The sequence below is a fragment of the Papaver somniferum genome, unplaced genomic scaffold (assembly GCF_003573695.1).
Source record: "Papaver somniferum cultivar HN1 unplaced genomic scaffold, ASM357369v1 unplaced-scaffold_117, whole genome shotgun sequence".
In the NCBI taxonomy this organism is placed as follows: Eukaryota; Viridiplantae; Streptophyta; class Magnoliopsida; order Ranunculales; family Papaveraceae; genus Papaver; species Papaver somniferum.
This window is the reverse complement of record NW_020620714.1, coordinates 7,038,775-7,062,232: the sequence shown is the minus strand read 5'-3', so window position 1 is coordinate 7,062,232 and position 23,458 is coordinate 7,038,775. Positions and strand designations below refer to the sequence as shown.

General features: G+C 38.2%; 4 protein-coding genes across 4 annotated transcripts; all 4 read right to left on the bottom strand.

Moving 5' to 3' along the window:
* Window positions 1-1,700: 1,700 nt before the first annotated feature.
* Window positions 1,701-2,787, bottom strand: LOC113329739 (F-box protein At3g07870-like). The gene is made up of 2 exons (XM_026576575.1): window positions 2,355-2,787; window positions 1,701-2,260 (listed from the first exon to the last, which is right to left on the bottom strand). Exons 1-2 carry the CDS (start codon window positions 2,785-2,787, stop codon window positions 1,701-1,703), a joined length of 993 nt encoding a protein of 330 aa, XP_026432360.1.
* A 1,768-nt stretch (window positions 2,788-4,555) lies between these two features.
* LOC113330187 (probable LRR receptor-like serine/threonine-protein kinase At3g47570) lies at window positions 4,556-4,912 on the bottom strand. Its single transcript, XM_026577031.1, has one exon. It carries the CDS (start codon window positions 4,910-4,912, stop codon window positions 4,556-4,558), a length of 357 nt encoding a protein of 118 aa, XP_026432816.1.
* Window positions 4,913-10,210: 5,298 nt separating this feature from the next.
* LOC113329738 (receptor kinase-like protein Xa21) lies at window positions 10,211-13,466 on the bottom strand. The gene is made up of 3 exons (XM_026576574.1): window positions 12,465-13,466; window positions 10,724-11,387; window positions 10,211-10,626 (listed from the first exon to the last, which is right to left on the bottom strand). Exons 1-3 carry the CDS (start codon window positions 13,464-13,466, stop codon window positions 10,211-10,213), a joined length of 2,082 nt encoding a protein of 693 aa, XP_026432359.1.
* A 505-nt stretch (window positions 13,467-13,971) lies between these two features.
* LOC113329490 (leucine-rich repeat extensin-like protein 3) lies at window positions 13,972-15,615 on the bottom strand. The gene is made up of 5 exons (XM_026576361.1): window positions 15,536-15,615; window positions 15,195-15,431; window positions 14,954-15,091; window positions 14,641-14,820; window positions 13,972-14,503 (listed from the first exon to the last, which is right to left on the bottom strand). The coding sequence occupies exons 1-5, from the start codon at window positions 15,603-15,605 to the stop codon at window positions 14,115-14,117; spliced, it is 1,014 nt and encodes a 337-aa protein (XP_026432146.1). The 5' UTR covers window positions 15,606-15,615; the 3' UTR covers window positions 13,972-14,114.
* Between the last annotated feature and the right edge of the window lie 7,843 nt (window positions 15,616-23,458).

Sequence of the window (23,458 nt, the reverse complement as noted above, 5' to 3'; positions counted from 1 at the left end):
TTACACCGTAAATGTTCAGTTATGGATCATTCTTCTATTCCTACAATTCTTAACAAAGCCTAAGTTGGGTTTAGATCACTATTTAGCATTTCGTTAATGTTCATATGAAGCTTCATTACCCTAAGTGAATACTATAGGAGAATTTTTGAGAAAGTGATCGATTTATAAGTTTACCGCAGTCAGAAATGGTGGTCTAGAATTTTTTTTTTCCTTTTTTTTATCGAGTCTTTTTGCGGCGTGATTTAAATTTTAGGGAGACGGGTTTAGTTGGAAACCTGGACAATGTGGTGTTTGGTGCATGTTCAATGGGTTGGCACGGACTGTTTAGTCATCACCACTCCAGAACGCCATCTTTTTAATGTAAGGTGCAGTGAGAATCTCATTATCAGCACCTATTGATTGTCTATTGGGACGGGCCAGCACGGTTATGGCACATCACAACACTTTAAAATTCGAGCACACGGCACAACACGTGACTGGTCCAACACAGGCACAACACATTTGTTTAACGTGTCATGTTGTGCCTGATAAACATGCACATCAGCACAGCACAACACGACACGCGAAGAAAGCACGCCACGTCATGTGTAAAATACTACACAATACATCACATTAGATGCATATTTCATAAAAGAATCATTGTTTCAGCCAATTTCTGACTTTTTTTTTTCGTTATGCTATTTTTTTTTGTAATAATACATGTACCAACTAAAATATTTCAAAAATATTTGTTTTGGAAAACATAAAATAAGTGTGCTAGCGTAGCACAGCACGACACAACACGTTTATTTTTCTGACACAACACAGCACGACACGCCATATAACACAGCACAGCTGGTCTGAATATCTGGCACAACCCATCCTAGCACGCATGACGTTTTTCACTGGTCTCTTCCTTTCCTTTTCGTCTGCAGTTGAAGTCTTTAATTTATAGTGAAGTTCTTTGCAAATCATGTGCAATTAATGCAATGTTGTATACTTGTATATGCATTTTGTAGACATAAGTAATCAGCCACAATTCTACTTTGCAGGCAGCATTTTTATGTTATTTTCCAAATCCTATTAGTGGGGCTCGGATTTTTTGGAATTTGGGGGCTTTATATGCTTATGTAATATCCTTAGAGGATAGGGGACCTAATTCTTATGAAAAGTCAACTATACTGTTGATCATTGTTATACCTAAAATCAAACTAAATCCAATTTCAAAACCAAAACTAATTCAACCACACCCCTTTTCTTCTTCTTCACAAAATCAAACAAAACTTTGAATTTTTTTATCAAATCTCCATTAATTTTCAAAAAAATGTTTATTAAGATTATTCTCAATATGAAAAGATTAGGACGATTTGGATTATCATAGACTTGTTATGATTCTATCGCTTATGAAGGTGTTGAACCACAAATTTAAGATTGAAGATTAGGTGAATGAATCTGTCTAAACACCATTAAATCCTCCAGAATGCTAACAATTCAAAAACCCACCATTTATTTTTCTTTTTAATTGGCATAACAGGTAAGATTGAAGAATTTAGGGTTTAGGAAAACTGGTTCTTGGAGAATTACGGCTAGGAGTTTTTTACGACCTAGCCGTAAATGTGTAGCAACGGTTGGGACTCAGTGCATGCATGGTGACTACAAGAGGAGTGCCAGGCTGCATATTCCACTCCTTCCGATGGTAAAGAATCTCGATGATTTTTCCATCAATATAGTAATGTAAGGAGAACAACTGATATTGGAAAAAATATTATCCATGATGAACGTAACCAGTGAGGAAGGGAAGAATATGCACCCCGGTTAAGTGGACCAAGAGCTTCTGGTGAAACAAGGCTGTGCATGTGAGGAATAGATTCAATAGCTGTTTTGTTGGAAACATCTTCCCAAATCTTCTTTAAAGTAGAGGTTGTCAAGTCATATAGATATAGATTGCCATTGTACCGCAACAGAAGCTCATTGCGGTTCAGGAAAGCAAGCGGATAACAAACTGGCCAATCCACGTTCGAGTTTTCCAAAATTATAGAGAACTCCTTATTCCAACGATTATTCTCCTTGTGAAGTGTCCATATACTACGACTATTCCCCTTCTGAATTGTCCATATGTCGACAAACTTGCATTCGTCAGTGTGATAAACACATAAATTACCTCCCAGCAACCTGAGTCCAGCAATGCGGAAATCTTCGTCTGGGATGTTAAGTAGTGGTGATGGGATTTTCCGGAACTTTTCATCCTTTAAATCAAATGCAACAATAGTTCTACTTCTTCCTTGGCGATCCAACCAATAAACAGCTCCATGTGCAAAAACACCCGAATCCCTGAAATCATATGAGGTATCTTTTTTTGTATCTCCATCCACTACCTCCAAGAGTGTATACTTGCACTTTCCCAACACTTTTGGAACTGCCTGTTACCTGGGACTTCTCGTCATAGTAAATTCTAATAACCTTGTACTCGTTAGTGGACTGAGAATAACCGAAACCAGCAAACACGATATTCTTTGCAATTGGTGATGCATCTCTTCGTTCTATCTTTGGAAGATGAGTGCACTCTCCTGTTAATGGGTTGCAAATATAAACAGGATCACAGATGTCATGGTGGTATACATTAAAACAAACAAGGCCATTGCAAGAACCAACCATGTAAGGTCTTAAGATAAAACTACCAACATAAGAGTGATTTATCATAAGAGATAGATCAATCTTTGCAAGTGCCTCATACGAATATTGTTCCGCATCCTCGATAAGTTCTTCATTATATGTTTCTCCATAGTAGAGTCGAACTTTACTGTCCATGCTCGTGTTTGACGAGACGCAGAAAGGAGACCAATCTTGGGTTTGCTAATGAGGCTTCTCCATGACCTGCATACTTTCCTACTCTGCAAGACTGATTCCTTAGAGCAACTGCAGTGGTGCGAGTATAACCAAAGACCAAAGAGGGAAAAAAAGACCAAATTTTGGGTTTAGTCTGGTGTGTGACGCTACGGTGGAAAAACTAAATTTGGTCAGACGTACATTATACGTTCGCCTGGTGTGGGGCGTGGACTATACCAATGCCTGGTGTGGGACGGAGACTATACGTTCGCCCGGTGCAGAAAGATTTAAAAAAAAAAAAAAAATGGGGCAGAGGTATTAAGCCCGCCCCATGCATTTGAAATTTGTAAAGAGTGGGGCGGAGGTATAAACCACGCCCCACACAAAAGAAAAAAAAAAAACAGGCGTGCACTATACGTCCGCCTGATGTGGGGCGTGGACTATACGTCCGCCTGGTGATGGGGCGTGGACTATATAAACGCCCGACTATATTTGGGTTTGGTCTTGATCGCCGACCAAATTTGGTCTGGATTTTAGTCTTTGATCAAATTTTGATCGATGGTTCGTCCCACTACGCCTATCCACTGGACCAAATTTTTGGGTTTAGTCGTCCATTGTGGACGCTCTTAGGCAACCTGTTAAATATATCTAAGGTGACATCTGAGAGAAGTTTCTCCACTTTTCCTCCTGCACCATAATTCTCCATTATTGATTCCTTAATAACAAAAAACTTTTCTTCTTCTTCTTCTTGTAGCTCTTGATCAGAGAAGTGAAAGTAACTATATGAACTTGTAATCCCTCACCGGAGATCTATATCTATATATAGGTGAAGTGCAGAATAAGGGTCACCAGTTTAGGCAGCAGAAAGCGAATTCTATTTTTGGAGAGGTTTTCTGTTTCCTAGTCCTATAAGCACGAGGTCTATTTTCTGGAAGCTTCTTAAGAGTCTTAAAAGTATTTAAACAAATTTTACTGAAAAAATAAAATAAATTATTGAAAAAATAAAATAACAAGGCCTGTTTGGCTAACTAAAAACGAAAGTACGGGTAAAATAGCTTTCCAGGAATCCACCAAATTTACATTGATGATGTAAATTATTATTAGGGAACTAAATGGATTATTGAAACGAGTTCAGTTTTCCGGTTACAACATAACATTTAGAAACTGATTCTTAACGGCTTGTACATCGACAACAACCTGGATCATGATGCATCTGTCTGAAGATAAATCTGAAGAACATTCAACTCCAATCTGAATTATTGAACCCAAGACTTGTCTCATTGCATCTCTACGTATGTTTCTTCCTTCGTTCCTCATATTGTACTTGGTGACTTCAGTATCATTATAATCTTCTCTTGATTCAAGCAATAAATGTGAATCGATAACCTCTTGCACGAGCTCTGGAAACTCATGCATCGTACAGAAGTTATGAATGTTTAGACCACCCTTAAATATATCATCAGTTGGCCTCTTTCCTGTAAACATCTCTAGCAAAAGAATCCCATAGCTATAGACGTCACCTTGTGTTGACACTTCGCCACCCATCCCATATTTTGCTTAAACCAAAATACAACTGCACCTCAAGAAAACAAAACTGATGATGATTCTAATTAAACAACCAATTGCTAATAAATTTTATTTTCTTACCTGGTGAAACATAACCAATGGAGCCCTTTATTGCAAGTGAGCTTGCGAGCTTGCGTCTTGTTCATTCAGCTGTCTAGAATTACTGGAGGGATTGAAAAGAAATTTAGCCAAGCCAAACCACATGGGCAGTTAAATCGTCATCAAGAAGGACATTGCTTGGTTTCACATCACAATGCACAATGGGTGATTCACAATCATGGTGAGGATAATTTAACGTAGAAGCAACATCAACTGCAATGTTCAATCTTCTCTCTAAGTCCAAATTCCTCTCATGTAGTTGATCATCATTTGATGAGTCACCTTCAGGCGGGTGCAGCCAGTTCTCTAGACTCCCATTAGCCATGAACTCAAAAACCAGAGCTTTGAAAGGATTTCCATGAAAATCCGTACTCGAACAACATGTTATAATCTTGAGTAAATTTCTATGTCTAGCTCTCCTTAGAGCATCACATTCAGCCATGAAACTCTTAGTTGTACCTCTTTGTTTTAGGTGTATAACCTTAACTGCAACAGGTTTTGATTCATCTTGTTGAAGAATTCTCTTATACACAGAACCGAAACTTCCCCGACCAATCAAGTTGGTAGAATTATTAAATCCGTTGGTAGCTTTGAGAAGCTCATTGTAAGACACTCCCATGAATAACCGTTCACCCACGTCTAAAGCTGACGAAGGCAGTTTGGTTTTTGACTTCTTTCTCCAATAAAGAATGAGAAATGAGAGAATCAAAGTTAAAAGTAAGATCACAAGAATTATGATGATAATAATAACTTTGATCTTCACTGATTTCCAATGTTTTCGCTTCATATATGAGTTTGAGTTTAATGACATGGAACAGTTCTGCAACTTCAAGTCAGGTACACCACCGCACAACCTATTATTTCCAGTAATTGAAAGCGCACTTAATGTAGGAGTAAAATACCGCACACCTATTAGACATGCGAAATAATGACCATAAGGATTGAGCGAAGACAACTGCATACAGTACATCCAGAATGACGCAACAGTACATCCAGAATGACGCAACAGATGACGTCAGGTTAGTCACGAGAAAAGTATGAAGAACCATGCGATATGATAGAGCATGTGCGAAGGTAGTCATGTAAGCGTGCGTCAATGACGCACGCCAGATCCGAAAATAAGGGTTTTATTAGCTGTCATCCACTATGTAAACCCCTATATAAGGGATCGAGCGACCTTGTATGAGGGGGGATCTTTTTGGAGAGTTTATACAAGGAATTTAGGAGAGAAAGATTGTTTGTTCTCCAAGTTAGAGTTTTCTTGTTATTTTGTATCCAAATTAAAGATCCAATGACTGTTCTTATGAATTTTATGATGATTACTTGAGTTCTTATATAGATTTCATTAAGGGTGTGGTTGTAGGATTTCCTGCAACTGCATTTTGGCGCTAGAAAACAACTCAGATTGATATACCCTGTTGGTGAATCAAATTGAAAAGAAAATCTGAGGTGATTAGTGATTCTTCGTTGAAAAGGAATTTGTTACCAAAGAAAGACCTTATCTTACGAAGAAAGAAGCATAAAATTGTTAAATCAGCAAGAATGGACGAATCGAAAAACAAATTATAGCAAATCAGAGAACAGATCCAACAAAAGAACAATTAAAAAAACCAAGAAGGTGCTAAAACAAGAGACGAACAAGCAGAAACGATCAAAATCATCAAAGCAAGAGCAGGTAGCAGGAGATTACAGTGTAACCTAATAACAAAAACAATTATCAATGATTTCCATGAAGGAATCATAGGGAAAATATACAAGCGTGATTTTGAAGGAAAGAAAATTATGACGGTAGAAAAGCTATCCCCCTTGAAGGATTGGGAAAAGCAGAAGATAACATTCAAAGCAAAGGAGATACCAGAAGAATACTTAAGGCGCACAGGTCCTTTAGTAGTTATAATAACTGCAGCGCGAAAAGAAAGAATTACGGAAGCGACATTTTCAGATGAATGGGCGATAAATAGAACCTTAGTGGACACGGGAAGTTCGGTAGATATATTATTCTACCACGCATTCAAAGGAATGGGATATAAGGATGCGGATATGACCTGCTGAACTTATCACATCCATGGTTTCAATAAAACAACAACAAAACCAAAGGGAGAGATAACCGTACGAATACTTTTGGGAGAAATCGAAACACAGGTGAAATTATGCGTGGTTGATGTGGAGTCACCGTACAATATACTCTTGGGACGACCATGGATACATGCGATAAAGCCGTAGCATCGACTCTTCATCAATGTATAAGGTTCCCACTACCAAGCGGAATTGGCGAAATCAAAGGAGATACTAAGAGTGCGAAGATTTTCAACTAGATAGATGTAAGAAACTATGAGGGACGCGCACAGAAGGAAAAAGATCGCTGGAGAAGAGCAAAAGAATTAAAGAAGGAAGAAGAATTCAGAATATACATGATAAGAGCACAAGAAGGAAAGGGAATACCAAGCGAAATTCCAGACAAAAAAGGAGAACCGATGCATAAAATAAAAGAGCCAAAACCATTAGGAGAACCAAAAGAGAATTTCGCCGCAGCAGAACCGACAAAAGAAATAAATATTGGAACACCAGAAGAACCAAAGGTATTAAAAATCGGGACCAAGATGGGAAAGGAAGAAGAAGAAAGAACGATCAACATTTTAAGGGAATATAAAGACTTCTTCGCATGGGACATGGAAGAAATTCCAGGAATAAATCCTTTTATCGCATGTCATAAGTTGGATATCAACAAGAATGCACGACCATTTAAGCAGAAGATAAGAAAGATAGCAACAACATACCATCCTCAGATAGAAGAAGAGTTACAGAAGATGCTTGAGGTAGGAATTATAAGACCAGCAAAATACCCAGAGTGGATAGCGAATATAGTGGTAGTTCCGAAGAAGAATAATGGAATAAGGATTTGCATCGATTTCAGTGACTTGAACAAGGCATGTCCGAAGGACAGTTTTCCATGACCTGATATACCACAAATGGTCGAAGCGGCGTCAGGAAATGACAGGTTATCATTGATGGACGGATATAAAGGTCACAATCAAATTCCACTGGCTGAAGAAGATCAAGAACATACAGCTTTTTTCGCACCCAAAGGATTATATTGATATACAAAAATTCCTTTCGGTTTGAGAAATGCAGGTGCGACATACCAAAGAATGGTAGAAAAAGTATTTGTAAAATGGATACATACAACATTAGAAGTATACGTGGATGACATGTTGGTAAAAAGTAAAAAAGCCGAAGATCATGTTGAAAAATTGAGAGAAATAGTTGAACATATGCGGCAATTCAACTTCAAGATAAATCCAGATAAGTGCATTTTCGGAGTCGCATCAGGAAAATTCTTAGGATACATTGTATCAAAATAAAGAATAGAAGTCGACCCAGAAAAGGTACAAGCGGTTCGAGACATGCCAACACCTGCGACGGTGAAAGATGTACAAAAATTGAATGGACTCCTAGCATCATTGGTGTGGTTTATTTCGTGTTCATCAGATAAGTGCAAACACTTCTTCGACATCCTAAAGAAGGGGACCAAATTCAAATGGACAGACGAATGTGACAAAGCGCTGCAAAACATAAAGATCCACTTAATGAATTTATCTATTCTATAGAAAGCGGAACCAGGAGAAGAATTACTGATATATTTTGCATCAAAACCGCATGCATTAGGTGTTGTACTGTTACGTTTGGACAAAGGAGTGGAAAAGCCGATATACTACATAAGCAAAACGTACAATGCTGCAGAGAAAAACTATTCAAAAATTGAAAAGTTAATCCTCGCACTAGTATATGTAACACAAAAGCTTTGTATCTATTTTCAAGCCCACAAGATTATGGTATTAACAAGAGTACCAATTGAGTCAGTGATGAAAAATTCAAAAAGGTCAGGAAGAATTGAAAGATGGAATGCACAAATATGGCACTTTGAGATCAAGTATGAAATATTATCTTCACCAAAGTCACAGGTTATTGCAGATTTCTTAGCAGAATTCCCATTAGAAGAAGACGAAGGTGTGGAAGAAATGATGGATGTAGATGAAGAGCATGGGAACCCTGAAGACTTGTTGACAGATCCTATTAGATGGTGTTACCCTTTTGCCTGACATATGGAGTTGAGGCGGTGTTACCAACTGAGGTCATCATTCTTACAACTAAGAAAGATGCATGGGAAAATAATTTAAGCGCGGATTTGATCTTAACAAAACTTGATGATTTAGAAGAAAGTATAGAAATCGCTTCACAACATATGGAAAATTACCAACAAAGGATAGCTTGAGAATATAACAAGCGCGTTAAAGTAAGAGACTTTCAGCCAGGAGAGCTAGTGTTGCGAGAAATACCACCCTATTAGAAAGGAAATGATGTAAAACTGGAAAAAAGATGGGATGGACCATACATAATAAAGAGAATAGTTGGGAACGGAGTATATGAGTTGATGGACCCTGAAGGGAAGAGTACTGGTCGCAATCTTGAACATCCATGGGACAGATTATATTTAAAGAAGTATTATACGTAAGTCATGCGGTAATGGTCGCACACATACAACAAGCAATCCGATGTAACTGAAAATAAAGTGTGCGAAATGGAAGATGCGAATTTATAAAGATTTAACAAAGATATATTATTCAAAATTATGAATATATTTGAAGATTTCGCTCTTTTAAACATAATTCTCAAAAAAGAAAAAATAAGACCTTAATAGAAGGCATCATAAGTATGACTCCAATTAGGGAGGCTAGGTATTCAATTGTGGCGTGCACCCTAGTTCGCATACAACAAGAGGCAATAGTAAGACCTAACGCGCGTCATAATTGGGAAAACCTAGTTAGCATGGCTAAAACGAAAGCTACATCGATCCTGGAGCTTGAATCATGGAGATTTGGGGTGAAATAAAAGCCCATCCAGGAGAGGCGCCTATATCGAAAGATTAAGGTGATAAGGTCTCTCGTAAGGAGTGCAGAAACTCGATCAAGGCGCCGAGGTACACAGTTGAGTCAAGAGTGCCACGATCGGCTACAATCAGAACGAGAGTTTTGGAGTTCGTCTTGGAATTCAAAAGAAATCGTGGGTTTTCACTGAAATTAGGGAAAATCGGAGAAGTTCCAAATGAATCACATGGGAAAAATCAGTCTGAGATTATGTTTCCATTGACATCTCTACTGAATTTGACTTAGGATTTCCAATCTTTTCAATCAAACTTGAAATCAACATAGAGAATCAGATGTGGGAGCTGATTTCCAGCTGATTCCCAACTGATTCATGGGTGAGTAATGTTTCTGGAGAGGTGCTTAGTCTGTGTATCCTAATTTATTTTGTTTATATCCATTCACTTTTGATAGAATTACTTCCATGCCTTCAATTTATTATTTCTTTGCTAGTGAAGAAATTCACAGTGGGGGCATGCCATATCCCTGAAACATCAATACTGCAGAAATGCTTGCTGCTTTCTTTTGTATAGATTACAGAAGAGTGACATATACTCATTTACAATATTCTGTATTTGTGTTATAAGTAACAAAAATAACATTTACAAAAGCCATTAGTGAGCCACGTGGTAAATATTTGTCACTAAATTGCTTTCTCATTTGCAGGTTACAATGACATCCTTGGAGAAACCTTCTACACTGAACTCTTTGGATTTCGTTACACAGTTTATAGAGGAGGAGGGACCAATAAAGACAAGTGCAAAATCAAATTAATCGTGTAAGCTGACAACATGGACAGTGGAAACAACTCAATTTTATTACATTCCGATCCCAAGAAACTGATTCTTCACCGCCTGTACATCCACTAAGATCTCATTCATGTTGATTCGGTCTGAAGGTAACTCCGAGGAACATATAACTCCAATTTCAATAATAGAAGCTAAAATTTTTCTGGTAGTATGTCTTTCTCTGTTTCTTCTTTCGCATCGTCGCATATTGTAATTGTTAGTTTCGTTATTATGAAGGTCTTCACCATCTAATTCCAGCAGCAATCGTGAATCGACAATATCTAAAACTCGCTCGGGAAATGCATGCATCTTAGAGAAGTTATGAATGTCTAAACCATCCTTAAACATGTCATCAGTTGGTCTCTTTCCTGTAAACATCTCTAACAACAGGATCCCATAACTGTACACATCGCCTAGTGTAGACACTTCACCACCCATTCCATATTCTGTTCAAACCAGAGCGAAGATTTAGAAAACATGCAGAGCAAAATATAATTTAGTCTAATTGAACTACTGATATACAGACATAACAAACTTGCATACCAGGAGACACATAACCAATGGAGCCCTTTATTGCGATTGAACTTGCATCTTGTCCATTTAGCTGTCGAGAATCGTTGTAGGTGTGAGGAAGGAACTTAGCCAAGCCAAAATCTCCTACTCGGGCAACTAAATCATCATCAAGAAGGACATTGCTTGGCTTCAGGTCGCAATGAACAAGGGGCGATTCACAATCATGGTGAAGATACTTCACTGCAGAAGCAACATCAACTGCAATGTTCAACCTTCTTTTCAGGTTCAAATTCTTCACTTGTAGTTGATCGTTGTTGTTTGTGTCACTCATAGTTGGGTGCAACCAATTTTCTAGACTTCCATTTGCCATGAACTTAAAAACCAGAGCTTTGAAATCATTACTTGAGCAACAAGTTAAAATCCTGAGTAAATTTCTATGTCTAACTTTCCTTAGGGCATCACATTCAGCAATGAAACTCTTGGTTGCACCTCTTTGTTGAAGGTGTAGAACCTTAACTGCGACAGGATTTGATTCATCTTGGAGAACTCCCTTGTATACAGAGCCAAAACTTCCCTTGCCTAGCAAGTTGGTAGAATCATTAAATCCGTTGGTAGCTTTAAAGAGCTCATTGTAAGAGACTCCTTTGAAACGTATACTCACATCCAAAGGCATTATAGGTAGTACGGATTTTGACTGTTTTCTCCAATAGAAAGCGACGAAGAACATAATCAAAGTTAAAAACATGATCACAAAAACTATGGTGATAACTATAACCTTTATATGCATCGACTTTCCCTGTTTTTGCTTCAATAGGATTGGACAATCGGGTAACTTCAGGTCAGGTACACCACCACAAAGCTCATTACTTCCTTCAATTGAAAATGCAGTCATGTTCTTAAACACTCCATCTTTTGGTACCGCTCCCTCCAAATTATTGTATGACAAATCTAATTCAGTAAGCGTGGTTAGATTCTCAAGGCCTTTTGGAATTGTACCAGACAAATTGTTGTGAGAAAGTCTTAAACTTTGAAGACCTTTTAAGGATGAAATAGCTGGAGGAATGTTTCCTTGAAAGAGATTACCGTCCAATCTTAGTTCTGATAAGCTTAAACACTCGCCTATGATGCTTGGGATTTCCCCGGATAGTTTGTTGTTGGACAGGATTAATACACCAAGGCTTTTGAAGTTACTAACTTCTAATGGAAGTGAACCAGTAAGTGAATTATTACTTAAGTCGAGTAACCTTGATAGAGAGGGGAGCTGGAACACTTGTTTGGGTATGCTACCACTTAATCTGTTGGTGTGCAGGACCAATATCTGCAGAAAATTACAATCTCCAAGACTTGATGGAATTAAACCCGTTAACTTGTTGTCATTTAGATAGAGTTCGATCAAGCGTGTTAAGTTACCGAATGAAGAAGGGATTGAACCAGAGAGTTTGTTTTCAGCCAAACCCAACATTCCCATATTTTGAAGGTGCCCAATACCAGGAGGAATACTTCCTGTCAATTGGTTTAAACCCAAAATGAGTGTCGATAAACCAACCAGATTCTGAATACCTTTAGGGATACTTCCATATATCTGATTCCTTCTTATATTTAGTTCAACAAGGTTTGTTGTGAGATTAGCTATAGAGATAGGTAAAACTCCCCCAAAATTGTTGTAGCTTACTTCTATAACCTTCAAGTTGGTACAATTGACTAGAGAATCCAGGAAGTTTAGATCATTAGCTTGTCTACTTCCAAGATTATTTTCTCTTAATCGAAAAACTTTAAGACTTTTCAAGTTACCAAATTTAAGAGGGACTGATCCAACAAAATTATTTGTTCCCAGTTGGAGCTTTTCAAGTTTAGACATATTGGAAAATGAACTTGGAATTGTTCCAGTGAAATTGTTAACTGCAACCGAAAAATAGGTAAGATTTGGAAGTGTGGAACCAATATCAGAAGGAATACTCCCATGGAGTTGATTATCCATCAATGAAAACACTTCAAGTGATGACGAAATATTATAGAGTGAAGAAGGTACAATACCTGAAAACTTATTCGAATCCAGCCCCAGAATTTTTAAGCTTGTTAGTTGGCTTAGAGTACTTGGGATTCTTCCTTTCAAGTTGAAGTTATAACCGACATCAAGAACAGTAAGAGATGATGAAAGGTTACCCAATGAAGATGGAATTTCTCCGGAAAGATTATTGTCATGAAGACCCAATGTTATGAGATTGTGGAAGGAACCTAATTTATGTGGAATGCTTCCCACAAGCTTGTTGTTAGAAAGTTCAAGGTTTCTGAGATTGGAGCAGTTAGAAATATTTTCTGGAATTTCCCCTTTGAGAAAATTATACGAAAGATCTATCCTTTTTAAACGCAAAAGACGACCAATTTGCTGCGGCAATTCTCCATTTAAACTGTTGTTGTAGAGGAAGAAATCCTTAAGAAAGCTGAGGTTTCCAATGTAAGGAGAAATGGAACCTACCAATCCTTGGGAATTGAGGTCTAACACGGAGACTCTACTACCACTGCATGTCACACCTCTCCACTCGCATAAATGAAGAGAATTACTTCTGTTGTTCCATGAGCTCAGTATTCCCAGTGGATCCTGAGTAATTTCCCTCTTGAATGCAATTAATGCCAGGCGGTCATTTGAATTGTTATCATTGACCGCAGCAAGACAATGAATTTCCGTGGACTTATATGAGATGATAAGAGTGAGCATGGACACCAATAATAGTATGTAAGAACTCGGATGCCAAGCTAATAACTTGATCTCCATAGCATGTACAGATTTAGAGTCTTAAAAATTTGCTGAGATATTGAAATGTATAGAGACGAAGGTTTACCCTAGTTGGATATAACATAACGATGCCTAAAAGGAGTTTTTCTACGAGGAAACAGCAGAAAAAGCAAATGCGACAAAACTACACATGGAGATAGTGGAAGCAAAACAACTTTCGGCTGGATTTCTGAGTGCTTATTAAAAGGACAGTCTTTTAAGTATTTGGTAGAGATATCTGTCTTTAGTAGGTAGCAATAAGCCTTTGTTTGAAGCCTCTGTCTGGTTTTATTTTCTAGATCTGCTGACTTCACAGATATAAGCTTCCTCAGTCTATGAAGATTTAGAGCTTTAAAATATTTGCAAAAAAAAATCTATAAAGTATAAATGAAAAATCAATTTTTTTTTTTTTTACTTGGATTTTATAAGTCGGTGCTAAAAAGGGTGCTTGAGAAGTGATTTTGCTTGCAAATCAGAGTTATCCTTGTAAAAATGTAAAAGTCATTAGCAATGGAATATAGATGTTTAGCTTGGTAGCCCATGCAACTTAAAATTTTCATAATGGAACACAAGAATTACATTGTGGGTCTTATTTTAGTACTAGATAGTTAATTAGATGTGGTAAGTCACCAACTTTTGATGGACAGATTAATGTCCTTTATTTCCCTTTTGATGTTTTTCCGGTTGGGGAGAAGCAATTGGCGCCACAGCTTTAGGTGATTTGCGATGGATCTTACGATGATGATCTTTTGATTTCGGATGGATGTTAGGATGATGATTCTTTCCTTTATGTTCTTTGGCACCGGGAACAGGAGTTGGTGGAGACGCAACAGGTTTAATATCAGGTGGATAAACAAGAGCAGGTGGATAAACAGGAGGTGGAGTCGCCGGCACATAACATCCAGGAGTTTGTGGATCTTCCGTCGGTGGTGTCGGCGTCACTACTCGTGGGACCATTGGTGTCGGCATTGGTGGCGCTGTCACTACTGGTGGGACCATTGGAGTCGGCATTGGTGGCGCTGTTGGTGCCTGCATCACTGGATAATCCATCCACACACAAACCAAATCAAATATGTTAATTTCAGTCTGGCTATACAGTCGTGAGGCAGTAGAGCCTTGGTCAGCAAATACATTTTTAAACATTGATTACTTTACGTTTGTTTTTATCACATACCATCACCTTCCACATAACGGATGCAGCAATTGCAGAAAGGTTTTCCTGCACTTTTGTCGTAACAAAAAACTCCTTCAAGGTCATCCTTGAATGATCCTGATTTACATTTTTCGTTACATTCAGAGCAGTCACCAACAGGGGTAGTAACTGTATATCCCTTGTCGCAAGAAACGGCCGGATCTACGCACAAATTTTACCAAAATGATATACTAAAATGTTAGACTATCTTTTTTGTGTACATCTACATTAGAGTATAAACAAAACGCAAAATATAATCCGTAGACTAGCTTTTAAATTATAAATATGTGTATACCTTGATTTAATGTAAAGACTGGGGTAACTTGTGGAGGCGGCGGAGATTCAGCATGAGGAGGTGGAGGTGCCACATAAGGAGGAGTTTGTGGAGCAAGTTCTCCTGGTGCTGGTGCCGTTGTTGGTGGTACATATATCGCTGGATTAAGCACATATACACCATCCCAAAAAAACAATGTGTCAACATTTTTTTACAGTTCATGTTTATTTTCTTATCGGCTGTGTAGTTTAGGGTCACGTACCATCATCTTGCATATAATGAACGCAGCAAAGGCAGTAACGATTAAAAGCATCTTGCGGACTGATGTAACAAAAGGATCCTCTATAGGCATCATGGTAATCCCCTTTGCATCTGTCGCTACATGTCGTGCAGTCACTACCATGATCAGGGGAGGCAAAAACTGGAGCTTGACAACCTTTACCAGGGCAATACGGATCATCTTGTTTTCCACAGTATACATAATCCGCTATTGACAACTCTACAGACAAATCACAGAATAAGCACCATTAATCGATCTTATCGTAAGACGGGTTAGAGAAAAATCATATACGACAACTTCTAAACAGAAAAAGTTATACTTACGAGAGAGAGATGAAATTGCCAGAACAAAGAAGAAACCGAGCAAAGAATAAGAAGAAGGAATTCTAGCCATGATTTTAGAGATCAATTTTGAAGTTGAATGTGAGTACATCCAACTTAGGTTTACTTATAGCATTCATGGGATGTCCCTCACTTAGTTGACTTCTTCACGATCCACTGATAATTAATTTGACACTTGCAAGCTATATGTTTAACAAATGTTTTTTTTTTTTAATAGTTCCGAGTTCATTCCAATGGATTAGATCTTGATTTACGATGCAGTTATTAATGTTGCTTTACAGCAATGTACAAATAAATTAATACAAGTTGTAGGCACTACGCATAAGCTTCCAAGATGATGCATGCATCTATTAGTTTTTTTTTTCATGTACTGCGTCTCTATTGCAGAATGGTAAGTCAGAAGTCAATAGTTTTGCTTCTATTGAAAGAACATCTATAACGGGCTCGTCAAGGCCTTATCTCGAACTACGCTCTTACTTAAACGTCAGTACTGCTTGGGTGGATTAGTATAATTATGCCTGTAATTTAAATCATGTAAATTTCTCTCAATGTTGAACTTGTGGTGCAATGGTAGCATGACTGACTCCATGTCAGATGATGCATGTTCGACTCACGCCAAGTTCACTCCATTTACATGGATCAACTTCTACTGTTGATCCATTTTTTTTTGGATCAACTACCGTTGTTGATCCCCTAAACTGGATTAACTTTTACTGTTGGTTCTATTTTTATTTGGATCAACTACTGTTGTTGATAAAAAAATATCTGAACCAGTGATGGCGGTGGTGACGGTGACGGTGGCGTGGTGATGGTGGCGGTGGTGGCGCCGACGGACTAATGGTGGTGGCGGTGGCAGGCTAGTGATGGTGGAGGACTGGTGGTGGTGTAATGGTGGTGGTGAAGGAGTGGTGGAGGAACATTAGTGGTGGTGGCGGTTGGTAGATGGTGGTTGTTGAACGGTGGTGGTGGAATGGTAGTTGAATGGTGGTGGTAGTGGTAGTGGTGGTGAAGTGGTAGAGGAAGAAATTTGTCACATTTTGAAATAAAGAAAAATATTACATGGGTGAGGGTATTAAAGTAATCTAATTTTAAATGAATAATGTTATTAAAAAGTAGGGACATATTTATTTATAAGGATATATTTATTGAGTGTCAAAAGTAGGGACATATAAATAATGTACCCAATAAAATTTCAAAACAATTTCTAAAAGCAAAAAAAATCAACCTTTTGTGAAATAAAATATTTTTGCTTTTGAGTTCTGCTTTTGGAAAAGCAGAAACACGTCTGCTTCGGGTATCCATGCTAACTTCTTTCCTTTTTATTTTTAGAACCGAAAAGCTACTTATGGATGTGTGTCCAAACAAGCTCTTATAACTTCCAAAAACAAAAAGTTAACTATGAAGTGAAATAGTGTTGTTTCCGATTTCTAAGACTGACTTTTCAATCTCTGTGAGTTTTTGTTGGTGGTTTGATTTTATAGATTTTTCAACGCGCCTCAACGCCTCACTGAAGAGGAAGAAAAAGAAAAGATATCTTTTTTTTTTACTTTTCTCTTTTTTTGTGCTTGTCGAGTATATAAAGGTTGTTGGGAGCTTGGGCAAGGGAGATGGAGAGTCTAGGGAAGAAAGTGAGGCTTAGAATAGAGAATAGAGAAGTTACAAATATTCTTCCTGCTGCTGCTAAACCAAGAACACGAAGAAAACGCCTAACAGAAACAGTCGCAAAAGCCTATCGTTTTACAACCACAAAATTGCTATATCGTTTATGATTTAGTTGCAATAGGTCTTTTGCTGCTGAACTATTGCAATTTTGAAGTGTCTGAACATCTTTACCGACTGGAAATCATTGTAAGCTATTTAAATTACTTTTTGAATATAATGAAAAATCAATATTTCTCCATTTTCGATTCAAGAGTAGCTAAATTTCTTTTCTAGTGTTTGGATGAAGCTATTTTCTGATGATTTTATTTAGATAATTATTTTCTTTATCATATTTACTCCCCTTATGTGCTAATAATTCATTAACAATTCTCTCTTGTTTGTATGCCTCATTTAAATTGTTTTGAATCGTTTAGCTATTAATTTTTTATAGGGGAAGTAGAATTAGGCTTAATCATAAGGACAAAGTCATAAAAATAGATTTTAAAACGCTTTATCCTCGAAGGCATAAGATTGAGTTCGAAACTTCCTTGAGTAATTTGGAGTATTGTGTAGAAGTTATAATTAGTGAATTAACAACATCAAAATAGTGGAATCCCAACCCTAGTTTCCCATCTCCTTGATAAACCCAAACATCAATTTTAATTAGTTTGTCTTAGTTTTTCTTTATTTTTCTTAAACCAACCCTTAGTAAATAGTCCGATCAAAAAGGAATGTTTCTGCGAAATTGGTTGTAATTCTTTCTTCTCTCTAAAATAAAATTTCCCCCTTTCTCGATCAAAAGAAAAAACAAACTTCTCCACACCCAAGTAAAACCACTCCCCAGTAAAATAGATCCATGGAGTAAAGTGTGTTGACTGATGCTCCCTTCATCTTCTATTCGAGGAATTGTTCAGTTGGTACGAAAAACACAAAGGAATTACAAGGCGTCTCATACTTAGTTGATTAGGCTCTGACTCCGTGGTGCCGTGATATATAAGTGCCGCTGATATATAGAAATACCAGGCCAACATGATAAGTGTTGTTGATATATAGAAATACCAGACCAGCATAATAAGTGTTGCTGATATATAGAAATACCAAGCCAGCATATTTGATCATTGTGGTTGTTGATATATGGAAGTACCAGACCCACCACATTTCATCATTTTCGTCGCAAACACCATGAAGTCTCAGATTTTGCTGTTTATTTGCTGGATGATCGAAATCACTTGTACTTTCTACAAAAGCACTAAAATAGTATTAGAAACTAAAATATTGTATTCTACCAAATATAAATATGGATATAAAATATAGCGTTTACATGCTTATCAATGAACCAGGTGATCTTCCCCTAATTTTGTTTTATCAACCTCTCCTCAGGTTTCCTCGTTATATTTGTTAACCCTGCCTTTCTACTTCGCAGAAGGTTACCTTCATATGGCGAGTATGATTGAGACAAGGCTTACTCGTCAGAAGGTGAAGAGAGATGCTGATCAGATCGAGACTCTGACTAAGGAGCTCAAAGAGGAGAAAGAGTTCTCGAGCAAGAAGGAGAAGAATATGGAGAAGTTATTAAGTTTCTTACCTTGTAAATCATATCCCTTCCTTTTGCATTTGCATCATTTATTTTATTATTTCGCGTTTCATCAAGTTCGGTGCATGAAATATCGAAATAACGCTTCGGAGGTGTCTACCTCGTTAGAAGATATTTGTGCTGAGAACCTGAACCTATCCACCCAGAATGATTTTTATGTGGGGAAGAACACGGTCCTGAATGAGAAGGCTGAGACCCTTCATTTACAAGTAGACCGCTTAACTGCCAGCTTCTCTCGCAACGAAGAGCTGAACCAACATCTTCATGATGAGAATGAGCATTTGAGATCAGAGCTTCGTCGAGTCAACAATTCCCTAACTACTTCGCAGAATCTCATTCTTCAACTCGGCTTTTAGTCAAGACTTTAGTGGAGGACAAAGCTCGAGTAGTCAACATGAAATATCAAGCTGTGGATGATCTACGCGATTCACGGAAGGAAGTAACCACCTTGAACGAGGAGATCGACTGCCTGAAGAAAAAGATGGTGCTTCTCCAGACTAAGCCTTCTCCTCAAGTCAAACGTTCCTCTTCTCGCAAGAACAAAGCTGCCCTCATAATTCAACCAGAAAAGAATACCTCAAAGTCTGGTCATGGCAAGGGTTGGGACAACATGTATCATGCGTTGTGTGTTCATCTCAAGGAGTCGAACCTCGAAGTCTCCATACTATACCATCTTTACTCTGATAATCAAGAAACTTTAAATGTTACCATCTCGCAAGCGGAAGGTAGTATGGGTGTACGAATAATCTTGATTATATATATTTTCTACTTTTCTAACAAAATTTTCCATTTTGCAGAGAATGAGGGACGCCTTCAGAACCAAATTCTTAATCTTTCTCATGAGAGGGAGGAGTTTCGCAACGAGACATCTCGTCTTAAGGCAGAGATTATGGAATTGAATCGGACATGGATGACATGGAGGAGGATTCCAATTTAGTGGCGAGGGCTGCTCGCAAGAATACCCAGGCTCATCTGATGTCTTTCTTCATCAACCATTGTAACGAACATGGTATTCCTCATCCTACTTTCCCTCCGGAGATCTTCCCCGACGAAGAACCTTCTCGGGGTGAAAGAGCAAGTCCAGCTTTCGAAGGTGGTGATGAAGAAGCCAACTTCGAAGATGATAGTAGGGACGAACAGATCATGGAAGAGAGAGTTGAAGAAGATGTACCTAAGGCAGATGCTTCTATCAGTGTGAACATTGGCGAAGGTATCCCCGAGATTGAGATCACGGAGGGTCAACCTATTCAGCGGGAACCTTGAACTTTTTTTTCTTGATGGTGTTCTTCATCATGTCCTTGATATTTTAACTTCTTTATGGACATACTTAACCAGGGCGCTCCCAAGCTTGGGGGGCAAAAACATTAGGTTGTTTTTAATTTAATTTGACAAGTTTGGTTATTATAAATGCGTCGTAATCGTATTAGGCCAACCCGTTTTTCCAGGCATCACGTCCCTACCGGTCATACCCTCAAATATATACTTCAAAGGATTATACAAGAGAGTATCACGTGCCTCTTGTATTCTTTTGGGTGTTTCAGTGAGTGGCTACCTGACCTCATTGCATGCTTGCACAGTCTTGGCCATCTTTGCCTTTGCGTTTCTTGCTTTTCCTGTTTCCTATACTCTTTGATTTGTCGAGTTTTTCGAGGGTGTTGCTCTTAAGAACACAATATATAAAAGTATATACTTGCCTTTTTTTTTATAGAGCATTGGCCGATCAAAACCAACATTGATACCTCGAATCGTGCCTTTTGTTTCGTTGACATTTTGTTTTTTCCTTATCATGTGTTTATCCTTATTCCCTTCTATAACCCCGGATTTTAAATCGGTAGGTCGAACCTCTCCTCTTGCCCTACTAGTGTTCAATGTCTGCCTTTCTTTGCTTCTCCCCAATCGCTCCCTTCCTTCGTGACTTGCTAGCATTAAATCCTTGTTGCTATTATTTCACGAGGTCTTATTGCGCCTCTTAATTAAGGTCTTATCGCGCCTCACCCTGTCATAAAGGGTTTAATTTCGGTGAGATTTCATACACTCATTATTCTTGCGAATAACAATTTTTCAACCTCTCCCTTATCATATTCATTATTTTTTACTATTTCGCGACAATACGACAAGCCTTATTATTCCCGTGAATAAAAGCCTCATGATATTGCCGTCTTTACTGGTCACACAACTCCCAAATATGGAGGGTGCCATCCCTTTATATTTCTCCAGAATGCCCCTTCAAGGAGGTTAACTCTAAAATGCATTTTGGTCTCCTCCCATCCATTTATTACGACATCAGTTGTTTTCGTGACTTATTATCCCTTCGCCCATGTGACTCATGTTACGAAGTCACACCGTAGGTGGGGTTTCTTTGGGATCGAGTGCATCGTAGCCAACACTTGCCATACGGTCATGGACGAAATGCTCCAGACGTTCCGGGCACCCGCAGCTCAACCGAATACGTCAGCGCCATGAGCTTATTTATGCACCCTCACTGAAGGCCATCATAAAAGGGACCCTCTACGGATAGGTCTTATCATTTCCCCTATCTTTATCTTTTTGAGAGTTGTTCACGATACACGTTAGGACTTGTCTCTTGTACTTTCATGCGAACTAGGGTGCATGCCATGAATTCTCAACCTTCCTAGGCGATGGTTTTAGGTTTCCCTCGAAACGTTTTATTTCGTGGATGTTGTTTGACTCCTAATATGAGGTCTTATTTGTTCATTTTGGTTTGCATGTCTTTGTAATCATGGAAATTCATATTAAATACACCAAAATTCAAAATTTTAGTATTACCACTTTGTTGCACCTTTTTTTTTGATAAGAAGAGAGGATTTATTAGAGGAAGAATGTACAAGAGTCTACCAAAGATAGACTAAAAACACAAAAAAGCAAAGGACCAAATAGGAGTAAACAGTCTCCAAGAAAACAAAGGACTAATCAGGAGTAAATAGTCTCCCAATTAGTTAAAGTGTTCGAAGGACCAGAAATTTAACATCTAAAGCTAAATCTCTGTCAGTTTTGAACCGATAATCATCTTCAAAAGTTCTACAGTTACGTTATCTCCACTACACCCAAATAATTGCAGCAGGGATAAGATCCCACACTACTTTCCCGGAGCACGACAACTTATTTTGAGCCCAAGTGTGCGCAAAATCTAGAATAGATTTAGGGAAGACCCATGCCCAGTGTTCATCTGGAGTTACAGCTGACCAGATAGAATGATCCACCTTACAATGAAGGAAAATATGATCTTGAGACTCCATACTATCACCACAAAGAATGCAAGAATTATCTATATCCATACCTTTGCATTGTAACATATCCAGAGTATTAAGTTTACCATGAACTGCACACCAAAGAAGGAAGTTGACTTTTGGTGGAACACCACGATTCCAAACAAACTGATGAGGAAAGTTATCAACACCTTCCATGAAAACCAAAGTTTGATAAAGAGACTTAACCGTGAAACAACCTGTAGAGAGAAGAGCCCATCTTCTTGTGTCCGGCAAATTATCAATAACAGGTGGATTACTACCGATGATATGTAAAAGATTAGCCAGCTTGATTGCCTCTGCGTCATTAAGGTTTCTTTTGAAATCAAAATTCCACGCACCATCCTGAGTAATGTGACTTGCCAAAGAACCAAACTGCAGTCTGTCTAGCTTACTAAGAATTCCAAAATTTTTTGCCAGATAATTATCACCCACCCAATTATCATACCAGAAGGAGGTCTGATCACCTGAATGTATGTGAATTTTAGAGTACTTTCTAACTAAATAACTAGAATCCATGTGGGGTAATAACACTAGCAGGAATCCATCTTGAGAAACAACAGCCATATTTTTCAACTATGAGCTTGTACCATAACTGTGTTTTTTCAACACCAAATCTCCAACACCATTTTGCCAAAAGAGATAAATTCATGTGCCTCAGGTTTAACACATCCAGACCTCCTCTTTCCTTGTTAGCATAAACAAAACTCCACTTAATTAAATGTGAACAACTGCTACCTCCCCATAAGAAATTTCTCATTTTTCTTTCAAGAATCTTGATGACTGAAATTGGAGCTCTGAAGAGGGAGAAATAATACAAGGGAAGTGAAGTAAGAATGGACTTAAGTAAGGCCAACTTCCCTCCTTTGGTGACGGAGATTTGATTCCAGACATTGAGTCTTGCATCAAAGTTCTCTATAATAGGTACCCAAATGGACTTAGCCTTTGTCTTTGCACCAAGTGGCAATCCCAGATATATGAAAGGAAGCGTATCAGTTGCACACCCCAGCTCTGTTGCCCAATCATTGAAGTGTGGAATATCTCCGATAGCAATAATTCTTGTTTTCGCTTTATTTACCTTCAACCCTGCGATGTATTCAAAGCAACGAAGAATGGAGAAAAGATTAGTGAGCTCCTCCTTCTTGTTGTCTACAAAGAAGATGGTATCATCTGCATAATGCAAGTGATTGACAACATGACCATTATCCACCATTGTAAAACCATTGAAGAGATTTGAATTCGCTGTTTTATCAATGTATCTGGAGAATCCTTCCATTGCAATATTGAAAAGAAGAGGGGAAATGGGACATCCTTGCCTCACACCTCTTGAGCTACTGAAAAAACCAAAAGCAGAACCGTTAATGAGCACAGAAAAAGTGGCAGTAGAGTAGCAGAATTTGATCC